This window comes from Rhinoderma darwinii, chromosome 13, assembly GCF_050947455.1.
Source record: "Rhinoderma darwinii isolate aRhiDar2 chromosome 13, aRhiDar2.hap1, whole genome shotgun sequence".
NCBI lineage: Eukaryota > Metazoa > Chordata > Amphibia > Anura > Rhinodermatidae > Rhinoderma > Rhinoderma darwinii.
Window position 1 is genome coordinate 18,642,373 of NC_134699.1, and position 22,416 is coordinate 18,664,788.

General features: G+C 43.6%; 1 protein-coding gene across 2 annotated transcripts in view; it reads left to right on the plus strand.

Moving 5' to 3' along the window:
• ITGA3 (integrin subunit alpha 3) overlaps positions 1-22,416 on the plus strand; it is a 48,424-nt gene that overhangs the window by 10,668 nt on the left and 15,340 nt on the right. For both annotated transcript variants that reach the window (XM_075846284.1, XM_075846285.1), the window contains exons 2-12: positions 3,492-3,619; positions 6,149-6,228; positions 8,763-9,006; positions 9,097-9,180; positions 12,569-12,773; positions 13,333-13,526; positions 13,605-13,693; positions 15,348-15,478; positions 18,127-18,213; positions 20,360-20,427; positions 21,338-21,474. In XM_075846284.1, the coding sequence (XP_075702399.1) occupies positions 3,492-3,619; positions 6,149-6,228; positions 8,763-9,006; positions 9,097-9,180; positions 12,569-12,773; positions 13,333-13,526; positions 13,605-13,693; positions 15,348-15,478; positions 18,127-18,213; positions 20,360-20,427; positions 21,338-21,474 (1,447 nt within the window). The remainder of the gene's footprint in view (positions 1-3,491; positions 3,620-6,148; positions 6,229-8,762; positions 9,007-9,096; positions 9,181-12,568; positions 12,774-13,332; positions 13,527-13,604; positions 13,694-15,347; positions 15,479-18,126; positions 18,214-20,359; positions 20,428-21,337; positions 21,475-22,416) is intronic.

The window sequence follows — 22,416 nt, forward strand, 5'->3', positions numbered from 1 at the left end:
AGAAGTATTTCTACTGGAGAGCTACTCACAGATATATCCGTATATCAGCAACGTAAGTGGTGGCTACAGGTCTTGTCTGCCCAGATTCAGTGCTTTGTATACATTACATGAGGCAGAGGTTGGCACCTTCTCTGCCCAGTGTACAGTGCACGGTCATGCCGAAATAATTTTCCCTTGTCCTTGTCTGCCCAGTACATTTGTACCAGCGTAGGGAACACACAGCATTTATCTTCATCGCCGCTCTATTGCCTATGCAAATCCATCTGCTTAGTGAAAAATACCCCCTCAGAAACCAGCCATAGAGGTCGCCAATACATTGGCACCCTCTTGGCGTTGCAGAATAGACTTTCAGTAATGTAAATTGAGGTTTGAGTCTCTGCCAGTCCATGATTTTCCTAGTGCCAAGCTACTGTATAGTGTCCTACTGTAGAGTGTCTGTGATCTATCATTTCTGTTCCTTCTGTGGCATATGGTGCCCACCCTCAGTTATATGCATGGGTACTATAGTCTATGTTGCTGTGATTTGTGCATTGATGTCACTTTGTGGTATTATTACATATGTGATTTGGCACTTATGGTCTGTAGACATTGCTGCATTCATTCTTTGTGTACCCGCCTGTCATAGTAGAGCAGGCAGCAAGTGTGTGTTGGCACAGCTCTGGCCTGGTGTACTATTGTATGTCAGTGAAGCTTGGCACAGCACCGACGTGATCTGCCTATGCTCGTCATTATGCTGCAGTGTGTGTACGTACGTGAATGGAGGCTGGCACTGCCCGCTGTGTGTCACTCAGGGTGTGGTGTGATAAGTGTTGTCTCCAGCTTCCTCTGATTCACCGCAATCATTCCAGAAATGCAGGTAGCCTCCGGTTAGTCACTGACAAATCTGTTACCGTTAGCCACCAGGGGGATCATTCACCTCATTAACCCTTTGTGGAGCAGACATTCATATAATTATTCCCAGGGGGGGGGGGGTATATCCATCATAACTCGCCCTCCCCTGCCCTTCAGTATATCACTTACACAACACTTACAGGTGCTACAAGGCAAACATTGAATTAATTCTACTACAAAACAAGATATAACAATCCCGCGTCTGTTCAGCTCTCCAGACGTTAATTCCCTCAGGTCAGCCACAACTCCCATCATCTGGTAGATCACAGAAAGCATGTCATCACCCTGTGGCTGTCCAGCTGTTGTGGCACTACAAATCCCAGGATGCCTTGATTGCCAGGATGCACAGATCATTTCTTAGTACTATTTCGGGCAGATCCTAACAACTTCAAAGTTATTCTATAGAGTACGTTAGCTGGTACTATACATCCCAGCATGCTTTACCAACCAGCCAAAGGCCCACTAGGCTTTAACCCTATGGTGCTTTTTACAGAGAATCACAATCCACTGCGCAGCTGCTATGGGCCCTATGCAGAGGGGCCCCAGCTTCTGTTGGCTCCATGCCTATTCAAAAGACTCTTCCTCTCTATGGATCAGAGGTCTGCAACCTGTACTACAACTCCCACCATGCTCAGGGCATGCTGGAAGTTGCAGTTCACCCACAGCTGGAGCGCTACAGGTTGAAAACCGCTTTTATAGACAATGCTATGTTAGCAAAGAAGGGAGCAAAAAGCCAGGTTGAGATATATATATATCCCTTTTCGTTAGAAGGTAAGGTGAACACATGTTGTCCTACTGCTGAGACCCTCAGCGATCAGTCGTAATCTGTTGTGGAACCCGACAGCAGGTGTTACATTTTTCTGCAGCGCCTCCACAGGGAGAATAAAGCATTACACAGTCCTAATTGAAATCAATGGCTATGTGTGTAATACATGCATGTACTCCCGAGAGGGAGACAGACGCTCTATGTAGCTGCTCTTTTGTCTGGCTAAATAGATGAGAGTCTCAAGTGGGGGATCCTGCTTTGAAATACCGATATCACAGCTCACCAAACGTAAGTCCTTGAAGCTCAATATATTTGTTTTTTAATATATACTTATAGTTAATCTGCAGATAGGCCATTTGTAGCTTATTTCTTCGCAAATACAAGTCCAAATGTGCCCAGACGCTCGAGAGTTAATACACTTTTCGTATTCAGGTTTGTTACTTAGACACATTCCCAGTTTTGTGATTTTAACCAGCGAACCTTAGTCTAAACACAGTCTCAGGATACTGGGGGTGACCGCTGCGGATGGAGGGGAGTATAGACATAGAGGGCATAAATTATAGGGTTATCTAGCAGGACTGAAGAAACGCCATTTGTCATTGCTATTTGGATATTATAGGGCAGGGGTATGGGGCATTAATACATAATTGGCATAGTTTGTTGTAAATAGGGGCATAGACATACAGTGCGTGAGTGGGAGACGCCGCGCGGCTCGCCAGTGGATTTTCATTAAATTGGGAACTCCCTTGAAGCCGAGATTATGTGCTACAGGATTAGGTGCAAGAGGCTTGAGATATATTGGGGTGCTCATGAGGTGTGCCATGCAACGCAAGAGCTGCCCAAGTGTGGCGGCACAATAATGGGACAATAAAAAAAAAATCAATGTACCGATCCTTCACCCTAGGCTACACGCACACGACCGTTTGTATTTTGCAACTTGTAAATTACGGATCCGCAAAACACGGACGGCAATACGGAGGGCATCCGTGAACAGTTCATGGTTTTCACTACACCAAAGTCTTAAATGGGCGAGACTGAGCGCAAACTTGGACCGGAATAGGACCTGCTCTGAGTTTTGCAGCCCGATCCAACGGCCCGCACACGGATCCGTGAAAAACACGGTAGAGTGCATGGGGCCATAAAAGTGAATGGGTCAGTGTGCTATCCGTGTGCATGTATCCTTAGGCCTGCTGCACACGACCGTGTTTGGTACGTGAGATATGGACCGTATGTCGGCCGTATTTCCCGGACCGAACTCCGTTCAGAGAGCCGGACTCCTTGCATCATAGTCATCCATAACGCTGTGTGTCACTGCCTCCCCGTGGGTATACTGTCCCATGCTGAAATCATGTTTCCAATACGGGACAGTAGTCCCACTGGTAGGCAGTGACACACAGCGTTATGGATGACTATGATGCTAGGAGTCCGGCTCTCTGAACTGAGTTCGGTCCGGGGAAATACGGCCGACATACGGCCCATATCTCACGTACCAAACACGCCCGTGTGCAGCAGGCCTTAACCACATCTGCAACGCCATCCCCTGTGATATCCACTCATCATTCCGTGTCCACCAGGAGAACATACAAGCCCCATGTAGATGTTGACCTTGGTTGGGTTTGGTCTCAGGACCCCAGTTCTACAACGCTACAGTACTAAATACGAAGCCATTGTACTCATGCGGACTCAAGTCAGGTCATTTGGCTCCAGTTATGGGATACTCTACTGTAGGACCGGCCGTAATGGAACCCAACGTAATAATACAAATGTGTAACATGTAACTGATGATTGTATATTCGTGTTAATATAATAACCCAAGCATCTTTCCCTTTTGCAGTTTGCTGTCAGGAGCTCCACAAGATGCAGCGCCCCCCAATGTGAACGCTAATAGAACAGGGGCCGTCTATGCCTGTCCCATCAGCCTCTCCAAATCCGACTGTTTCAGAGTCTCCATCGATCAGGAAAGTGAGTTTGGGTATTCCCTGTTTAGCCATGTGTTCTGCTATCTTATTACCCATCAATCATTTCGGGAGTACCAAGCGGATCTTTTGTTAGAACTCTGCCTTTCCTCTGCTATTCCTCCTGGAAATATATAAAGAAGTGTGTGTGTGTGTGTGTGTGTGTGTGTGTGTGTGTGTGTGTGTGTGTGACATTGCCAGAGTGTGTAGGGACACTCCCCATTGACAAGGAGAATAATACCACCCAGCTGTCATATGATTCATAAATTTCCAGGAGGAATAACAGAGGAATTATATAATTTAGAGTTCTAAGAAAAGGCGTTATTTCATTTCCACAGAAATCGTTACCCAGCTTTCCAACATTCTAGAAGGGCAAATCTATCCAGTTATGGTGCTGTAAAACTAGACAGATTTGCCATTCTGAACTCTAGGAAAGATGGGTAACGACCCATGTGGAAGCTGCACTGGTTGCCATGTTGGTTGTCATTCTTTTGAAATGATCAGTGCCCACATATTTGTGGTGAATATGGTAATTGGTAATTGGGCATGGGTTTATATTATGGGACCACGTTACTCTCCTGGAAGTTGATGGGGTCATAGCAGAGCTCTTAGAGGGTGTCATTATATCGCTATATTACACTGATTTATTATATTGTCCAGTATTATTGCTGTGCCTGGAATTTCATGTGTCAGGGCTATACAAACCTGATGTTTCTCGTCTGCTGGTACAACTCCCGCATGTCTCCAGGTCCGTGGGAGGCGCAGGATGATGGGAGGTATGGTCTGACAGCTAAATGAACAGCAGGTCCGATCCTACACTACTGTAGTCTCCAACCTGTGGCTCTCCAGCAAAATGATAACCCCCAGCATGCCCTAGCAACTGGATCCTTTATAAGGGTATATTCACATGCGACAAATTAGTAGAAGAAAAAATGCATCTCATACACCTGAAAGGGGTTGTTTCCGCAGCATGTGCATGGATTCCTGCAAGACCCATTCAGATGCACGGGACAGTCGCATACGTTTTTGCGACAAGTCTGCCGCGTGTGACTACACCGACATGAAAAATTAAGATGAAGACGAAAGTTTTACCAATAATCTGTGCATGTACGGTGAAAATATTGGGTCTTATTTAATGGACGAGTCCAGTGCAACTACATTAGTCTGTTAATCTGTAACTCATGGGTCTGGAATTCCCGGTAATCCATCAAATTAATCCTGATTGCTTGATCGTCTTTATTGATCTTGTTGCAGACACTGGGTGGTCACCATCCCAAAAGTCAACCAGTTCAGCACATTGGACCACAAGTCCAGATTCTAAAGATGCTGCAAAGCCGGACTCTTTGCCAATTTCCCTCCTTTACTTTTTTATTCTAGTCTTTAAGTGACCCTCAGGTCCTGGGATAACATTATAAATATGATGGTGTATATGGAGTAACATAACCTGGTGCCCTACAGTTGTGCCCCTCTGCTATGGATCTGCCCTTCTAGGGTCCCCTCTGTGCTCTCCCGAAGTATCTGCAGTGCTTCTTAGACTTTGAGTCTGAGACACTCCCACTGTTCTCGGATTGGACAGGGATACTCACGTGAGCAGTTCCGTCCAATCCGTGAACAGAGGAAGTGTTTTAGACTCAGACTTAGTCTGGGAAGCTCTGAGGCCAGTTTGAGACAACACAGAGGGGACGCTAAAAGGGCGGATCCGCGGTAGAGGGGCTCAACTGGAGGGCACCGGTTAATATTACTTCATATACACCATCATATTTATAATTTTGTCCTGAGACCTGATGATCCCTTTAATCTGCTCAATCTCCAGTCCCTGCCCTTGAACTGCTTTACCCCTAAATAATGCACTGAGGAAACTTCCAATGGTCCAGAATTTTTGATAATCAGGCGTTTTGTTAGTGCCGAATGTAAAGGGTTATTGGATTGTTCCCTTATAGTTGACTGTATTTTACATTTAAGAGTACTTTTGATAGACCCTGTACCATCTGGTTTAAGAAAGGCAAACTATGCCACCCCTCTTCCCCCACTGCCCGCCATTGCCCTGGTTAAACTGATGGGCATATGTTTCCATCATACTAACTTTATATCTATATATGAAGGAATCTAAACCATAAGAACAGATTTTACTTTAATAATAAATTCCTGAACTTAACCCCCAAAACATGAATATGAAAAAAATGAGATGGTACAATGCATGAGGGGTATCGTCAATTTAGAACAGCTGCAAACAGAAGCTAAAGAAACTTGTGTGTATCAGGTGGAGTTTCCCTTTAAGTGGGTTGTTCGGAATTAGAAAAATGGGTCTGCTATTTTTTCCAAAAACAGCGCCACTCTTGTACATGGGCTGTGGCTGGTATTGCAGCTCTGTCTAATTAACTTGAATGAGCTGAGCTGCAATACCAGACATGGGCAGTGGTCCAGAGTGGCGCTGTTTTTCAAATCAATTACAATCTCCTTAAAGGGAAACTCCACCTGATACGTGGAGAAAAGGCTTTATTATATATTTTTAAGATTCTGATTATTCTCTACACAGATCTTCCTGGCACCAACGCAATTGAGGACATGTGGCTGGGAGTTACACTGGCATCACAGGGACCTGGCGGTCGGGTCCTGGTAAGTGGGACAATGGGTGAGGGTCTGAGATGTGTTAGTTAAAAGCACCAGAACAATTAAAAAGCTAAAACATTTCCAAAGCTCCTTACATGCATAATTTATAATTTGCAGAATATGCCCTCTGTTAGGTGTCAGGATCAGGGGTGTAGTAATAGGGGGTGCAGAAGTAGCAGTCGCACCTCAGCCCTGGTGCCTGAGGAGGCCCAGAAGCCCCTCTGCACCATAGTAAGACACCAGTATTATAAGTGGCACATGGTAGGTGGGGGTCCTAGTACAGATTTTGCATTGGTCGGGATGGTAATTATAATGTGCATTTGTTTTTCACTATGGCATCATCCCAAACTCGGCTCTGCCACTCCCGCATATTACAGGCGGCCTCGCATCTGCAATGCATCATAATTGTCATTGCCTTTTAGGAGGACGTCTGATACAATTATCTTGGTGCAATGTCATTGTGAGACCGGTGCCACTAGATCTGTGCTGGGTGCTCGATCTTAAAATCTCTGTGTAGGTCACATGGCTTTAAAGGAACAGCAGACCCAAAATATAATATGGTTTATATAATAACAAATAGAGATGAAAAAATATCTGAGTCAGGGAAAGCAGGGTGACGACCAGTATGGCCACCGATACAGCTATATATACAGCCCTTATGCATAGAACACAACTGCTATTTCTCATGTAGAGACGCAATTGATCTACAGCCAGCGACTCCAGATCAATAAGACCTGTGCGGCTGTCTTAATGTTTGTAGCATTGATCATTCTAAATGTATTTAAGATACCAAGATCATTCAAATAATAATTTTTTGTACCTTGTTTAAAGGAACACAAGAGCGAAACAATTCTCTTCCATAGCATAAGAAAAATAGTTTATACATATCCAAGGAGAAATGCATTTGTCACCTCTAGGACCCCTTAAAGGGATTGTCAAGGATTAGAAAAACATGGCTGCTGTTTTAAAAAAAGAACAGCACCATCTTGTCTACAGGTTGTGTGTGGTATTGCAGCTCAGCCCTATTATCTTCCATAGGGCTGAGCTGCAATACCAGACAACCCATGGACAACCCAAGAAAGCAGCCATGTATGTATTTTTCTAATTCTTAGCAGCTCCTTAAAGTGCTTGGGGCACAATAAGAGATAAGCATTGGCTCCTTTGTCTCTAGCCAGGAGGCAGCTTGCTGCTGCAGAAACCTCCCACCACTGCTTTGTATGGAAAGCTAAGCCCTTCCCCTTTAGTGAAGCACCACCCTGTTAATTGATCCCTTGCCCAAATGGAAAAGAATAGGTGGAGATAGGCCCCTGTTTTCTCTGCCAGTTTCTAGGAGCTTGCAAAAATGTCATATTGGTCATACTTGTATGTATTTGCTTAATGATTTTACTCCTCTTTTATTTATATGTCCCTTTAAATTACCCATAATACAGTGTATAGATAATTCTGAAACATTAAAAAGAAATGGGGGGAATGAGTGAAGAAAGGTGAATCCCCCCTCTTTTCACTGTCCTTTCATAGTGAAGGCATAAGTGGGAACATCTTACAAATGCCCGAGGGATCCTGTTACAAGGACAATTAAAGATTGGCACTTTGGGAATGGGGGGGCTTTCGTAGGTGCCTGTAGGATGCCCTATAAAAGATGTTCTCACTAGTTCTTGTTTCAAAGGGCATCTTACAGGCCCCCCATAGTTGACTGGCACACGGAGTGAGCTAAGGAGCATGATAGATTGTTTAGCTGGCACTCTTGTGCTCACTAGCTCTTACAATGCCCTTATCTAAAGGAAATAAATCAACAGGTCAGTCTCAAATAAATTTGCAAGAGGACCAAAAATAATCTGAACAGTGGAGTACAATTTCTGTCCACTAAACAACTTCTTGAAGAGCTGATCTTGGGATCGAGGCACCATAGAGTTGAAGGAACATCTGTAGTACATGCTTTGGTGCCTCTAGTGGCTGATTTTGGAATGAACTTGCTACAGTTTTTACCAATCAAAAAACATTTAGCAAAACATCCCTCCAACATAGAATTACCGTCGTTTAGATCATCAGAAATAGCTATCCAGACAAAACACAAATTATCCTTTATGTTCAATGCTGGAGTAGAAATTGTGGACGTAGGCAATACTCGCTGTATAATTAACATACTGTAAATTCAGGGTTTTCTCTTATATTTTATTTAAAACTGTATATCATTAATTTAATGGAATTATACATTGGCATAAAAAGCACCATGACTGCTTTCTTCCAGAAACAGCGCCATTCTTGGCCATAGGTTGTGCCTGGTACTGCAGCACAACCCCATTGAAGTGAACGGACTGTAGTGCAATACCTGACACGGCCAATGGACACGAGTAGCGCTATTTCAGAAATGAAGCAGCCATGTTTTTCGAAGGTCATACAACCCATTTATCTAGACCATTAGAGCGGATAATTTTGTTAATAACTATAAAACATTAAACTATTACATATTAGCTAAGCGTAAGAACCTATAGGCTAGAGATATATAACATTTATTCCTCTCCTTCTTGTTTCTTTGCCAGATGTGCGCCCATAGGTACTCTGTGGCCGTGAAGTCTGGAGAACAACTCAAGATGATAGGCAAGTGCTACGTACGAGGAAACAACTTAGAATTCAGTGATATTGATGACTGGCAGACCTATCATTATGAGATGTGTGATGCTGGCAGTGACCACACGAATACTGGCTTGTGCCAAATGGGCATCAGCGGAGGCATCACTGAAAATATGCTGTACTTTGGAGCTCCAGGTGCCTACAACTGGCAAGGTAGGACTTCCATTAATAACATATGATAGAGGTAAGTGTGGAAAAAAAAAAAGCCTAAAAATATATTTTTGGTTTTGGCATGTATTTCAGGCACAGACTATGTTCTACAGAGGGATAACTGGGATTTAATAGAGACCTCCTACCCAAAGGAAGGTCCATCCAACATCTACTTGGGTAAATATTCCTTCATTGTCCATTCTGGAGATACCATTTTTTTTATGTTTGCCCATACTTTGCCACCTGATGGATAAACATTGTACCACCACTGAACAGAGGTGGGATAGCTTCAGTTTTGGTAACATGCAAGGTCTTGGTTCGAGTGCAGTGACGTAGCGACCATTATCAAATTGCTATTCATGAATGTTGGTATAAGAAGCGGGGCTATGGCAAATTTTTAAGCTGGCCAAAGCATGACATTTTTGTCAGCAGATCCTGACTTTGGAAAAACGACCTAAAATCTCATATGGTGTCTGTCCCCTGATGCCTCCGGTCAGAGAAGCAGTTACCGAATTGGTTGGGTTTCAACCTATCTGGTCGTCGTGTTTTCCCTGAGATAATCCTCATCCATCCCTAGGAATGACATGCCCATTTGGCCAAGCCAAACGAGAATGTTTATGGGGAACTCAGTGATGATAGCCTTCAGTCAGTGATGTCCAGTAGTCAGGGGGGCCAGCAGTCAGTGATGTCCAGTAGTCAAGGGGGCCAGCAGTCAGTGATGTCCAGTAGTCAGGGGGGCCAGCAGTCAGTGATGTCCAGTAGTCAGGGGGGCCAGCAGTCAGTGATATCCAGTAGTCAGGGGGGCCAGCAGTCAGTGATATCCAGTAGTCAGGGGGGCCAGCAGTCAGTGATGTCCAGTAGTCAGGGGGGTCAGCAGTCAGTGATGTCCAGTAGTCAGAGGGGCCAGCAGTCAGTGATGTCCAGTAGTCAGGAGGGCCAGCAGTCAGTGATGTCCAGTAGTCAGGGGGCCAGCAGTCAGTGATGTCCAGTAGTCAGGGGGGCCAGCAGTCAGTGATGTCCAGTTGTCAGAGGGGCCAGCAGTCAGTGATGTCCAGTAGTCAGGGGGGCCAGCAGTCAGTGATGTCCAGCAGTCAGGGATGTCCAGCAGTCGGGTCAAGCAGTCAGTGATGTCCAGTAGACAGGGGGGCCAGCAGTCAGTGATGTCCAGTAGTCAGGGGGGCCAGCAGTCAGTGATGTCTAGCAGTCAGGGTTGTCCAGCAGTCAGGGATGTCCAGCAGTCAGGGATGTCCAGAAATCAGGGATGTCCAGTAGTCCAGGGTGCCCAGCAGTCAGGAGGGCGAGCAGTCAGGAGGGCGAGCAGTCACGGGGGCCAGCAGTCAGTCAGGGATGTCCAGTAGTCAGGGATGTCTAGTAGTCAGGGATGTCTAGTAGTCAGGGATGTCTAGTAGTCAGTGATGTCCAGTAGTCAGGAGGGCCAGCAGTCAGGGATGTACAGCAGTCAGAGATTTCCAGCAGTAAAAGATGTCCAGCAGTCAGCAATGGCCACCAGGCAGGAATGTCCACCGGTCAGCGATGGCCACTAGTTAGGAATCGGCAACAGTCAGAGCAGTCATAATATCCCTTGGATTACTGAGGAGGCTCGTGGAGGAGGGGGTAACCAACGAACGCTACTATTTGCTTTACTTTAATGGGTCTAATTGTGCCCACTAGCTTAGCTTTGATAAGGGCATCTTACATTGTAATGCCAAGGGATCAGTCTTAATGAAATAATAAAAAATAGTGACAAGCCCTAATGGAAGTTTAATGGCCGCATAATGGTTGTCACCCAACTTACCCAGGAACAGATAGAACTACATTTTTTGGGGATATGGAAATATCATGGTTATTGATGGGGGTAGTCGCGTCTGGCTGCACAGGAGGCATAGATGCGCCAGGTCTCCCAGGTTGGAAGCGGCTCTGACAGAGTGGGTCTCATAGTAAGGGTGTTGAGTAGGGGACCCCTCGCTATGATGTCCGTGTGACCTAATAGGGCATATGGACAGAAGTTGTCTTCATGAGATAACCCCTATTATCAGTAGACACTTGACGTGTGTATCATCACCACTACACCCAATATCCACATATTAAGTATTATTCCCTGTGGTTTAAGTTTATATTATTTTGGGGGGAGGATCACGCTAAGCTGTATGGAATGCCAGAGATTTAGTCAGGACTTGTTATATAAGGAGCGCTCCGCTTGTCACCGTGAGTCATTTGATTTATACAGAACGGTTTGTTTTTTCGCTCTCGATTTCTAGGTGTGTTTTCTTAAAGGGGAACTACAGCATAGTCAAGATTTCTCTATTAAAAGGGTTTTAAATTTTTTGCCTCTATTTTCCTCCCCTTGTGTTCTGCATGGATACATCCAAATTTAGGAGCATGTCCTCAGTCCTGTATTTCTAATATATGGATGTAGGACACATCCAAGTGAGACCAGGTTCTTAACTTGATAGACGAAAGTCTAAAAAAATACCTTATGCAACTATTTACTAAATGACACCCACATGTTTTTGGACTTCATATTATATGGGGGCCGGGAATAGGCCGATAGCCATTAAGGGGCTTCTCTGATTAATAACCATCTTACTAATACGTTTTGCTCAGTCCTGTCTCCGCTCCTTTAAGTCCTTTACTGTGTGCATTATTATATGTGTTGATTTGGGGTGGGTCCGCAGACAACGTGACTTTCTGGACCACACTTCCTATGTTCCCATTAAGTTATCTCCTTAATTTTGACAGAACGATAAGAAAGTTTATGTGCCAGGGTCCACTGAGATTCTTCTGATGATGCGGTTACATGCTTATATGCTCAACTACATTACCTGCGATACCGCCAGGGACAGTGACGGCTTCATAATGTAACATTGCGGCAGCCACAATGGCTAGAACTAAATGAATCAATAGGGAAAACTTTAGACCAAGTATATCTTACTAAACTGCTTTATTATTGGTAAACCCATATATTTTAATGGCAGATTTACAAGCACAAACCAAGGGAACCATGAACTTGCCGCCAGACAGGAAGAGCAGATAACAAAATATGTTTTAACTCACCGTGTTATTACAATACAAGAGGACATTGTACAATGAGGGTCAAAATCCACATGATCCGGAAAACCAGAACGTCGACAGTCGCCCTACCGTCCTCTTTGTGCCAAATGATTGGACATTTAATACCTCATCTAATGGAAGTCTGTCCCTTCAGGGGTGTAGTTATAGGGGTGCAGAAGTAGCAGTCGCACCTAGGACCTGGTGCCTGACCTAGGTGGCGGCCCTATTACAGATTTTGTGTTGGGGCCCAGGAGCTTTAGGTTTCGCCTCCGTTCACCATTTAGCAAATAGCTAAACAAGTCCTATATCTATAAACCATGGGAATACAATGGTTGGTTCGCACTTTTATAACCAAAGTGGTGCTGTAATAAGTAGAATGACCATTTGAGTGGGTCAAAGCGGTTGTCTGGTGTCCCCCCAAGGGGGGAAGAACATGGTGCTATAAACTTGGTTGGAGAAGCACTCAGGACTTTTCATCCTATGATACTTTGATTTTTATTCTCCTCTCCTACAGGTTACTCTATACAGGTTGGCACGGATTTACTGCTAAAAAATAAAATCACCGTTGTCTCTGGGGCTCCTCGCTGGAACCATAAGGGTGCTGTGTACCTGATGGAAATGGAGGAGAAAGCCTTGAAACTCAAACAGGTGCTAAGTGGGGACCAGGTGGGCTCCTACTTTGGCAACATCATTGCCCTGGCTGATTTTAACAATGATGGGTAAGTAGTAGAAGTACAGTTAATGTAATGGGAACCATGCCCACTACATGCCCCTCCATACTTGTAGAATTCGACCTTGGATTTCTCTATATCTTCTATGTACTTGTTAGGCCCCAGGCACACGACCATTATATTTCATCCGTAATTACGGACCCATTCATTTTTATTGGCCATGGACACCTTTCAGTATTTTACGGATGGGTGTCCGTGCTGGAAAAATGATAGAACTTGTCCTATTCTTGTCCATAATTATGGCAAGAACTCTCCCATAGAAGCATATGGGCGCTTCCGTAAATACGGACAGCTACGGATGTACATCTGTAAACCGTTCGTATTTACGGAAGCGTTGCTATGCAACATGTTGGTGATATCATTTGTAGCCTCCCTCTTTTTTGTACGGACTGTATTTGAGGATACCGTTCCATATATACAGATAAATTATGGATGACTATTTACGGACAGTATTTACGGATAGATAAAAATACGGTTGTGTGATGGGGCCTTATTCTATGATTTGTATTGTGCACACTGAGACTTCATTACCTTGATCCACCCGCAGGTGGCAGGACATAGCAGTTGGCGCTCCGTATTATTTTGACCAGAGGAAGGAAGTTGGTGGAGCGGTTTACATTTATACCAACGAAGTTGGGAGTTTTAATGATAAGCCGTCTTTGGTGTTGCAAGGTCCTACGGACTCTGGTTTCGGTTTTGCACTGGCGAACATTGGTGATATTAACCAGGATGGATTCACTGGTGAGTAGCAGGTGCCATATAAATTAACCTATTGTAGTCTCAGCGAATGATGTGTAATAGAAAGTCTTCTCTGTACAGACCTGGCAGTGGGGGCCCCTTTTGAAGAAATGGGCAAAGTTTACATCTACCTCAGCAAGTCCAACGGTCTGCAGTCCAAACCCAGCCAGGTAACACATTGCATAGTCCCTGTTCACTCGCCCTTATTAGTCACAGATAAATTGCATGATTAAAACATTACAAGCTATGTCCACCTCCCAAACTATTTTTTATGGTTCCTATGCATTTAAAATGAAAATTAAAGCAACATTAAGAATCTCCGATAGTTTTGTGTCTACAGCTCCTCTGTAGACCTATGTGTCTCCATGGTAACAGTCTACAAACAAACCATTTGTAGTCTGATCCTGCAGTCATGCTCACTTCTATCAGTCACATAATTCTTACTAACTTACATTTGGTAAAAGCAAGAAGCAGATCAGACTACACAGAGTTTGTTTGTAGTCTGTAACTATGGAGACACACAGGTCTGCATAGGAGCTGTAGATACAAAAAAATAGATTTTTAATGAAATTCCTAAGTTGCTTCAATTTTCATTTTAGATGCATTTAGAAAAAAAATGGTTGCAAAGATGGACATTTCTTTTTAAAGAGTCTCTGTCACCACATTATAAGTGCCCTATTTCATACATAAGGAGATCGGCGCTGTAATGTATAAGACAGTAATGCTTTTTATTTAATAAAACGATCTATTTTCACCACTTTATTAGCGATTTTAGATTTATGCTAATGAGTTGCTTAATGCCCAAGTGGGCGTGTTTTACTTTAGACCAAGTGGGCGTTGTACAGGGGAGTGTATGACGCTGACCAATCAGTGACCAATCAGCGTCATGCACTCCTCTCCATTCATTTAGTCAGTGCATAGGGATCCTTTTGGATCACTATGTGCTGTCTTATACTAACACATTAGCAATACTGAAGAGTTTAGACCGTGAATAGACATTCCACGGGATGTCTATTCACAATCTCTGCACTTAGTTACTCTGTCTGTGGTAGATACAGCAGAGGAAGCGCAATCTCGCGAGATTACGCGGTAAATGACAGGTTACAGCGAGATTACGCTTTGCTCTGCTGTAACTACCACAAAAACAGTAATGAAGTGCAGAGATTGTGAATAGACATCCCGTGGAATGTCTATTCACTGTCTAAACACTTCAGTAACGTTAATGTGTCAGTATAAGACAGCACATACTGATCTAAAAGGATCCCTATGCGCTGCCTAAATGAATGGAGAGAAGTGTATGACGCTGATTGGTCACTGATTGGTCAGCGTCATACACTCCCCTGTACAACGCCCACTTGGTTTAAAGTAAAAATACACCCACTTGGGCATTAAGAAACTCATTAGCATAAATCTAAAATCGCTAATAAAGTGAAAACAGATGGTTTTATTGAATAAAAAGCATTACTGTCACCTAGATTATAGCGCTGATCTCCTTATATAGGAGAAAGGGCACTTATAATGTGGTGACAGAGACTCTTTAAGTTGTTTACAACAGCTGAAAAAAAACACTTGTCTCCTTTCTGTTGTCATTGCAGAGCAATGATTTTTTTCCCAGCATGACATGACCGTGGCAGTTAATTGATGGCCGCAGCGGTGACGTGTTGCCAATAGCGAAGTCAAAGCAGTGGCTAACCAATGGGCGCTGCGATCATGTGGCACTAAACGAGATTTGACCGGTGGCACAGAAGGATACATTTATTTTGAGCCACTTGCAATTATCTAAATTAAAATGCTTAGATGTGAATATCATTTGCGCTCTTGCAGATAATCGATGGGTCTCAGGTTGGCGGGATACAAATGTTTGGATATTCACTCAATGGGAACATGGATGTTGATGGAAATTCTTACCCGGATCTGCTCGTGGGCAGTTTATCTGATCACATTGCTCTACTCAGGTACTACTTCTGTATATCCTTTGTGACTAGATAGGGTCATATTGGGGACGTGTTGCCGAAGCTTGGGTCCATTGTCTAAGTATAGGTCTATGATACAGTAGACTAGGGCTGTGATACAGTAGACTAGGGCTGTGATACAGTAGACTAGGGCTATACTATAATAGACTAGAACTATAATACAGTAGACTAGGGCTGTGATACAGTAGACTAGGGCTATACTATAATAGACTAGAACTATAATATAGTAGACTAAGGCTATGATACAGTAGACTAGGACACAGTACACCAGGGGTGTCAAACTCATTTTCACTGAGGGCCGTATGATTGCCTTCAAAGGACCGATTGTAATTGTAAGACTGTATAAATGTAACCGCTCGCTAAACTGTTAAGGATTTATGCACAGCCAAGACAAAATCTCGATGTGGGAGTAAACCAGGGTTGCCAACCTCCACTTCATTAATTTCTGGACGACTCAGCTAACCCTTGGTAATAATTATCCCTCAGTGCTTGACACAATAAAAGTACCCCCTCAGTAACCGTGCACCCACACAGTATTAATTCCCCAGTCTAGCCCCCTGTATATAGCACCATACACACAGCCCCCCGCCACCCCCCCTCCTGTAGATAGTGCCACACAGCCCCCCCCCCTTGTACAGAATGCTCCAGGCCCCAGAGCGAAGAGCATTAGTTTACCGCTACCACTCTGCCTGACATGACTCACATTTAGCAGCAGGTTACGCGGCGGCGGTCTGAGTGAGGTCGGTGTCGGCCCGGGAATGAACTAGTCCAGTTACCTTACCTGACGTGAGTCAGTTACCTGACCTCACGTCACTGACGTGAGGTCAGGTGACTGGAGTGATCCACTCCTGGCATCGACCTCACTCAGACTTACTCACTAGGCTCTGGAGAAGACTGTGCTGCCGCGCGGGGACTCCTGTCCAACTTAGAAGTCCTGCTGTTGTGGCGCTGAATGTAAAAACCTGATTCAGGTTTTTACATGCAGATTACATCGCAGGCCACGTAAAATGATGTGTCGGGCCAGATTCGGCCTGTGGGCCTTATGTTTGACATGTGTGCAATAGACTAAGGCTATGATACAGTAGGTTAGGGCTATAATACAGTAGATTAGAGCTATGATATAGTAGACTAGGGTTATAATAGAGTACACTAGGACTATGATTCAGTAAAGTAGGACAATGTTACAGTAGACTAAGGCTGTGATACAGTAAGATAGGAAAATGATACAATAGATAAGGGCTATGATACAGTAACCTAGGACTATGATACAGTAGACTCGGACTATAATACAGTAGACTAGGACTATGATACAGAAAAATAGGACTATGATACTAGGACTATGATACAGTAGACTAGGACTATGATACAGTAGACTAGGGCTATGGTACAGTAGACTAGGGATATAATGCAGTAAACTAGGTCTATGATACAGTAGATTCAAACTGCTACAGTAGACTCGGACTATGATACAGCAGATTAGGACTATGATACAGTAGATTAGGACTATTTTTCAGTAGACTAGGGCTATGATACAGTAGATTCAAACTGCTACAGTAGACTAGGACTATGATACAGCAGATTAGGACTATGATACAGCAGATTAGGACTATGATACAGTAGATTAGGACTATTTTTCAGTAGACTAGGACTATGATACAGTAGATTAGGACTATGATACAGTAGACTAGGACTGATACAGTAGATTAGGACTATGATACAGTAGACTAGAACAATGATACAGTAAACTAGGACTATGATACAGTAGACTATGACTATGATACAGTAAACTAGGACTATGATACAGTAGACTAGGACTATGATACAGTAAACTAGGACTATGATACAGTAGACTAGGGCTATGATACAGTAGATTCAGACTATGATACAGTAGATTAGGACTATGATACAGTAGATTAGGACTATGATACAGTAGACTAGAACAATGATACAGTAAACTAGGACTATGATACAGTAGACTATGACTATGATACAGTAAACTAGGACTATGATACAGTAGACTAGGACTATGATACAGTAAACTAGGACTATGATACAGTAGACTAGGACTATGATACAGTAGATTCAAACTATGATACAGTAGACTAGGACTATGATACAGTAGACTAGGACTATGATACAGTAAACTAGAACAATGATACAGTAAACTAGGACTATGATACAGTAGACTATGACTATGATACAGTAAACTAGGACTATGATACAGTAGACTAGGCCTATGATACAGTAAACTAGGACTATGATACAGTAGACTAGGGCTATGATACAGTAGATTCAGACTATGATACAGTAGATTAGGACTATGATACAGTAGATTCAGACTATGATACAGTAGATTAGGAGTATAATACAGTAAACTAGGGCTATAATACAGTAGACTAGGACTTTAGTGTTGTCATATGGAGCCCTTGGACTCTATCACAGCCTACCCTTATACAACTTGCCATGATACCCCAGGCAGGAATTTCCTGTCGTTTTCGTCTAGCACTCACTTGCTATGGGCCATGGTTCTGGCCTCTACTTTCTTCTCTGTTTGGGATAATACACTGAAAGTGATGGACTCTATATCTAAAGTTATATATTTGACCTCATTTTTTTTTATTATTTTGTAGATCTCGACCTGTTATCAATATCATAAAGGAGTTCTCTGTAACACCAACACTTCTGGACCCCAATAAATGTTTATCTTCTCCTTCCTGGTGAGAGTCCCCTTATACCCCTACTCATTTATTCTCCTTTTTGTTCTCTGTAGCTCTTTGTATCCCTTCAGTTAAGGTATATACTATGGTAACAACCTTTTGACTTAAAGGGGTTGTTTCTTTTAGAATACCAATTTTTTGGGGTTAATAAAGGGTGGTCCTACGTTCAGTACCCTAATCTATTAAACAGAGCAGTGGGATCTTGAGGTCCTGGCATGTCTATTCATTACGTGGACAGCACATTGATTTCGATAGGAACTGTGTAATACTTGACTTTCCCTGCAGTATTGCTGTAAGTGAATTGAACACTTGTTGCCACGTTCCCCACAAATCACAGCTGATCGTTGCGGGACACCTTGTTGCCAGCTTATCGTCAGGAAACCCATCTAACAATAAGAGATTGTCCATAGTGGGCAACCCCTTTAAAAACATAATAATCGTATAATGCAAAGTTCTGCGATTTTCTTACATACTTTGTATTTCCTTTCCTCACCATTTTCAAGATCTCTATTTGCTGTCAGTGAACGGACACATTCTTATTTACATCAATAGGCATGGTAACCAATACACACCTTACACCTGAGGGTTTGCTACAATTGTATCTGGTGTGTAGGCAATCATCTGTGAAGTAAACAGCCTTGATTGCAGACTGACACATTTTACCTGCACTAATCCATTGTAACAGACAAACGGAACAGGATAGCGATTTGTGCTGATGATATGTTAAGCTGACAGAGGATTGCCCAGACTGGATACAATTGTTGCAAACACTCAGCTGTGAGAAATATCAGGTCATGGGCAGGTTGGTAGGGTCTGGAAGTTAATCAAAATATTCCCATTCACTGACAGCAAACAGATGTTGAAAAGGGAAGGCTCCTTTAATGATAATCATTGTCTGTGGCGCTGATCCCTATTGTTTACTTGTGGTGCATTGTTTTGTGATATTTTGTCGTATTCCTGAACAACCTTAGAGGTTAAAGGGAACCTGCCACCAGCTTTTCACCTATAGAACTCTCCTCACCCCTCGCTGGCCGCTGCTGTCTAAAGTTCATTGCCGTTATACCCGCTCCGAAACTCCTCCTCTGACCCTAAATAACGGTCTGCAAACATTCTGCGCATTTTATGGTAATCATCTGGCAGTCTTGTTCATTCCTCTTCTCATGCCCGCCCACCACCGAAAACTGAACCATCCTGAATGCCAAAATGTTTTCTGAGATAGCGCGCATGCCCCCGCCATGTATGGTCCTACACCCGTCCCTGCTTCATCCGGGCCTCAAATCTAGTTACTGCACATGCCCCGCTGAGCGTATGCACCAGAACATGACATCGATGCACAAGCACAGGATTTTGAGTGTGCTGGGGGAAGGCGAGGAGCTGTCAATCAAAGTAACGAGGCGGGGTTAACTCGGAAAGGCTTGAGGAGTGAAGATTTGTACAGAGCCGACTTAGAAGATAATTATAGGTTACATGAAAATGATTTTTCACCCACTACCACCAGGTATTGCTGGCTTAATAGGTGAAACGCTGGTGACAGGTTCCCTTTAAGGCCCTTTTACACTGGGCAATTATCGGGCAGACAAGGGTTCATAGAACGCTCGGTAACCAATAATTGCCCTGTGTAAACAGGGAAACGATCAGCAGATTAACGAGCAAAAGCTCGATCATCTGCTGGTCTTATCGTTTTAAAATAGTAAAATATTATCGTTGTCGGCAGCACATGTGTAAACAGGGAGACATGATGGAAATGTATGGGGACGAGCGATCAGAGCAATGACCGCTCGTCCCCATCCATAGCTCCGTGTGACAGGAGCAAACGAGCGCCGATCTGTCTCGTTGAACGGCGCTCGTTGCACCGGCCAAAACTGGCTGGTGTAATAGGGCCTTTACAACCCCCTCTCGTTCACTCCATGTCCCCTAACAGCAGATCCTGTCCACAACTTCTGGTATAGTGAAGGAATTACTCCACCCGATATTGGATTGTCACACACTTGAACTCTGCCAGTTGATATGACTTTTAGGATAGCAAAGGGATCAATGGAAGTTTACATAATGTTAAAAAGCAAATCAAATATATATCTATAGCAAATATATTTTTAGGCCTATAGTACTGACCTCTTTCTTTAATATGTGCCCTCCTGTGTTACAGTATGGATATTCGTCTCTGCTTCTCGTACATGCTAAGTACAGGTGACGCCAGATACAAACAGAACATTAGTAAGTATTTTGCTGTATAAAGTCCCGGAGAATACTGTGTGAGTGTGAGGGCCCTTTTACACGAGACAATTATCGGGCAAACACTCGTTCATCATCTGATTGTATTGTTTATGCAGCCCAAAATATTATCATAGTCGGCAGCACATCTCCCTGAGTAAACAGAGAGAAGTGCTGCCGACATGATGAAAATGTATGTGGACGAGCGATCAGAGTAACGAGCGCTCGTCCCCATACATAGCTCCTTGTGACAGGAGTAAACGAGCGCCGATCACTTTGATTGGCGCTCGTTTACACGGCCCATGTGCAAGAGGACCCTTATGCTGTTCACATGTGTGAAGATTTAGTAATGGGGAATCTTGAAGGAGAAATCCAGCATAAAATCTTCAAGATGACATGGCCGATGATGTGGTGGAGGTCCGTAAGCCTGAATCCCTGCCAGTTCCGTGATTGAAGGAGCTGTGGTGCTCTATACAGTGCCTGAACCCATTGGTCATAGTTTCTGGGATTGGAATCCACAAAATCTCTGATTCCTTAAAGTGAATGTCCACCTTTTAACACTAGGTCCAGCATTCTGTGCGGATGAATTTCCTAATCTATATTTATAGCTGACGGAGCTCTGTTTTTTTGGTTTTTTTTTTGTTACAGAGCTCTAAATCTCCTGAAAACCCATAGTTAAATGATACTATTCTTGCTGCCTGCAGCCGCCACTGGGGGGAGCTTAGGAGCTTAGTGGATACTGTCCATACATTGAACTCAGTAATAAACCGGTATGCTGTAAGCTCCTAAGCTCCCTCTACTGGTGGCTTCAAGCAGCAAGTAGTTTATCATTTCTGTGCGGGGGATTCATGTAATTTATGAATAAGAAATGTTAAGAAGTTTATAACAATTATGTATCTTCCCCCCCTTGAAGCTCTCCAGTACACAGTGGAAGCCGACTATGATAGACGTCCATCTCGAGTAAAGTTCTTAGGGACTGCCGGAGGTGTTTACAAGGGATTTTTCTCAATGCCGGATACCAAATGTGAAAACCTACAGCTTAAGTTACTGGTGAGGAATTAATAACCTTATATTCTATGTGCACCGAGATGTACCCATATACACATATTCTATGTGCTTGGACTGGTATCATGGTATGTTAATAAGATGGGTAGGCTAAGTAGTAGGGGTCCTCCTGATGCTTCAGGTGGTGGAGGATCTTTCTACCATTACTGAATATACATGTGTCTTAGCAATGCTCCTATGGGAGCATATCCTAGTGGAAGTGGGGGTGAATAAGGACAACCATAGACAGTCGGATATCAATGGTTGGTGAGATATCTATATGTACTTTACTTAAATCCTACTTTCCAACTCTCCTTGAATGTCCAGGAGACTCCTGGAAAAAAGTGAGAGCTCCTGTACTCACATGAGAGATGGAAAAAAATATATACTCTCTCCGTTCTGCACTCCTCTTCACTACCGGGCACTGCCGCAAAGAACTTCCCGGTGCTGGCCCTAGTGTCAGGACATTGTTATGGGAGGCGACCGGGAGTGATGAGGAGTAAAGAACAGGGAGAGATGAGTATCTACGTCTGGTCTTGGCTCTGTATTTAGTTGTAGTATAGTCTGGGGTCTGTATAAAAATATATTCTGGTCTGGGGTCTGTATTTAGGGGATAGTCTGGTCTGTGGTCTGTATAATGGGAGTCTGGACTGGGGTCTGTATTAAGGGGATAGTCCGGTCTAGGGTCTATATTTAGGGGCCTTGGTCTGTTGTCTGTATTAGCTCAGGGTCTCTGGAGCATCTGTTTATTTAGGGGTCTGGTGTGGGGGTCTGTATTTATGGGGCCTGGTCTGAGATCTATATTTGTTTAGGAGGTTTGGTGTCTGTAATAGCTTAGGGGGTCTGTATTTATTTTGGGTTGGGGTGTGTCCTATATAAATGGGCGGGGCATAAGGAGAAACATTTTCTCGCAATGCTTTATGCTTTTTTTCCTACCTATATTTCACC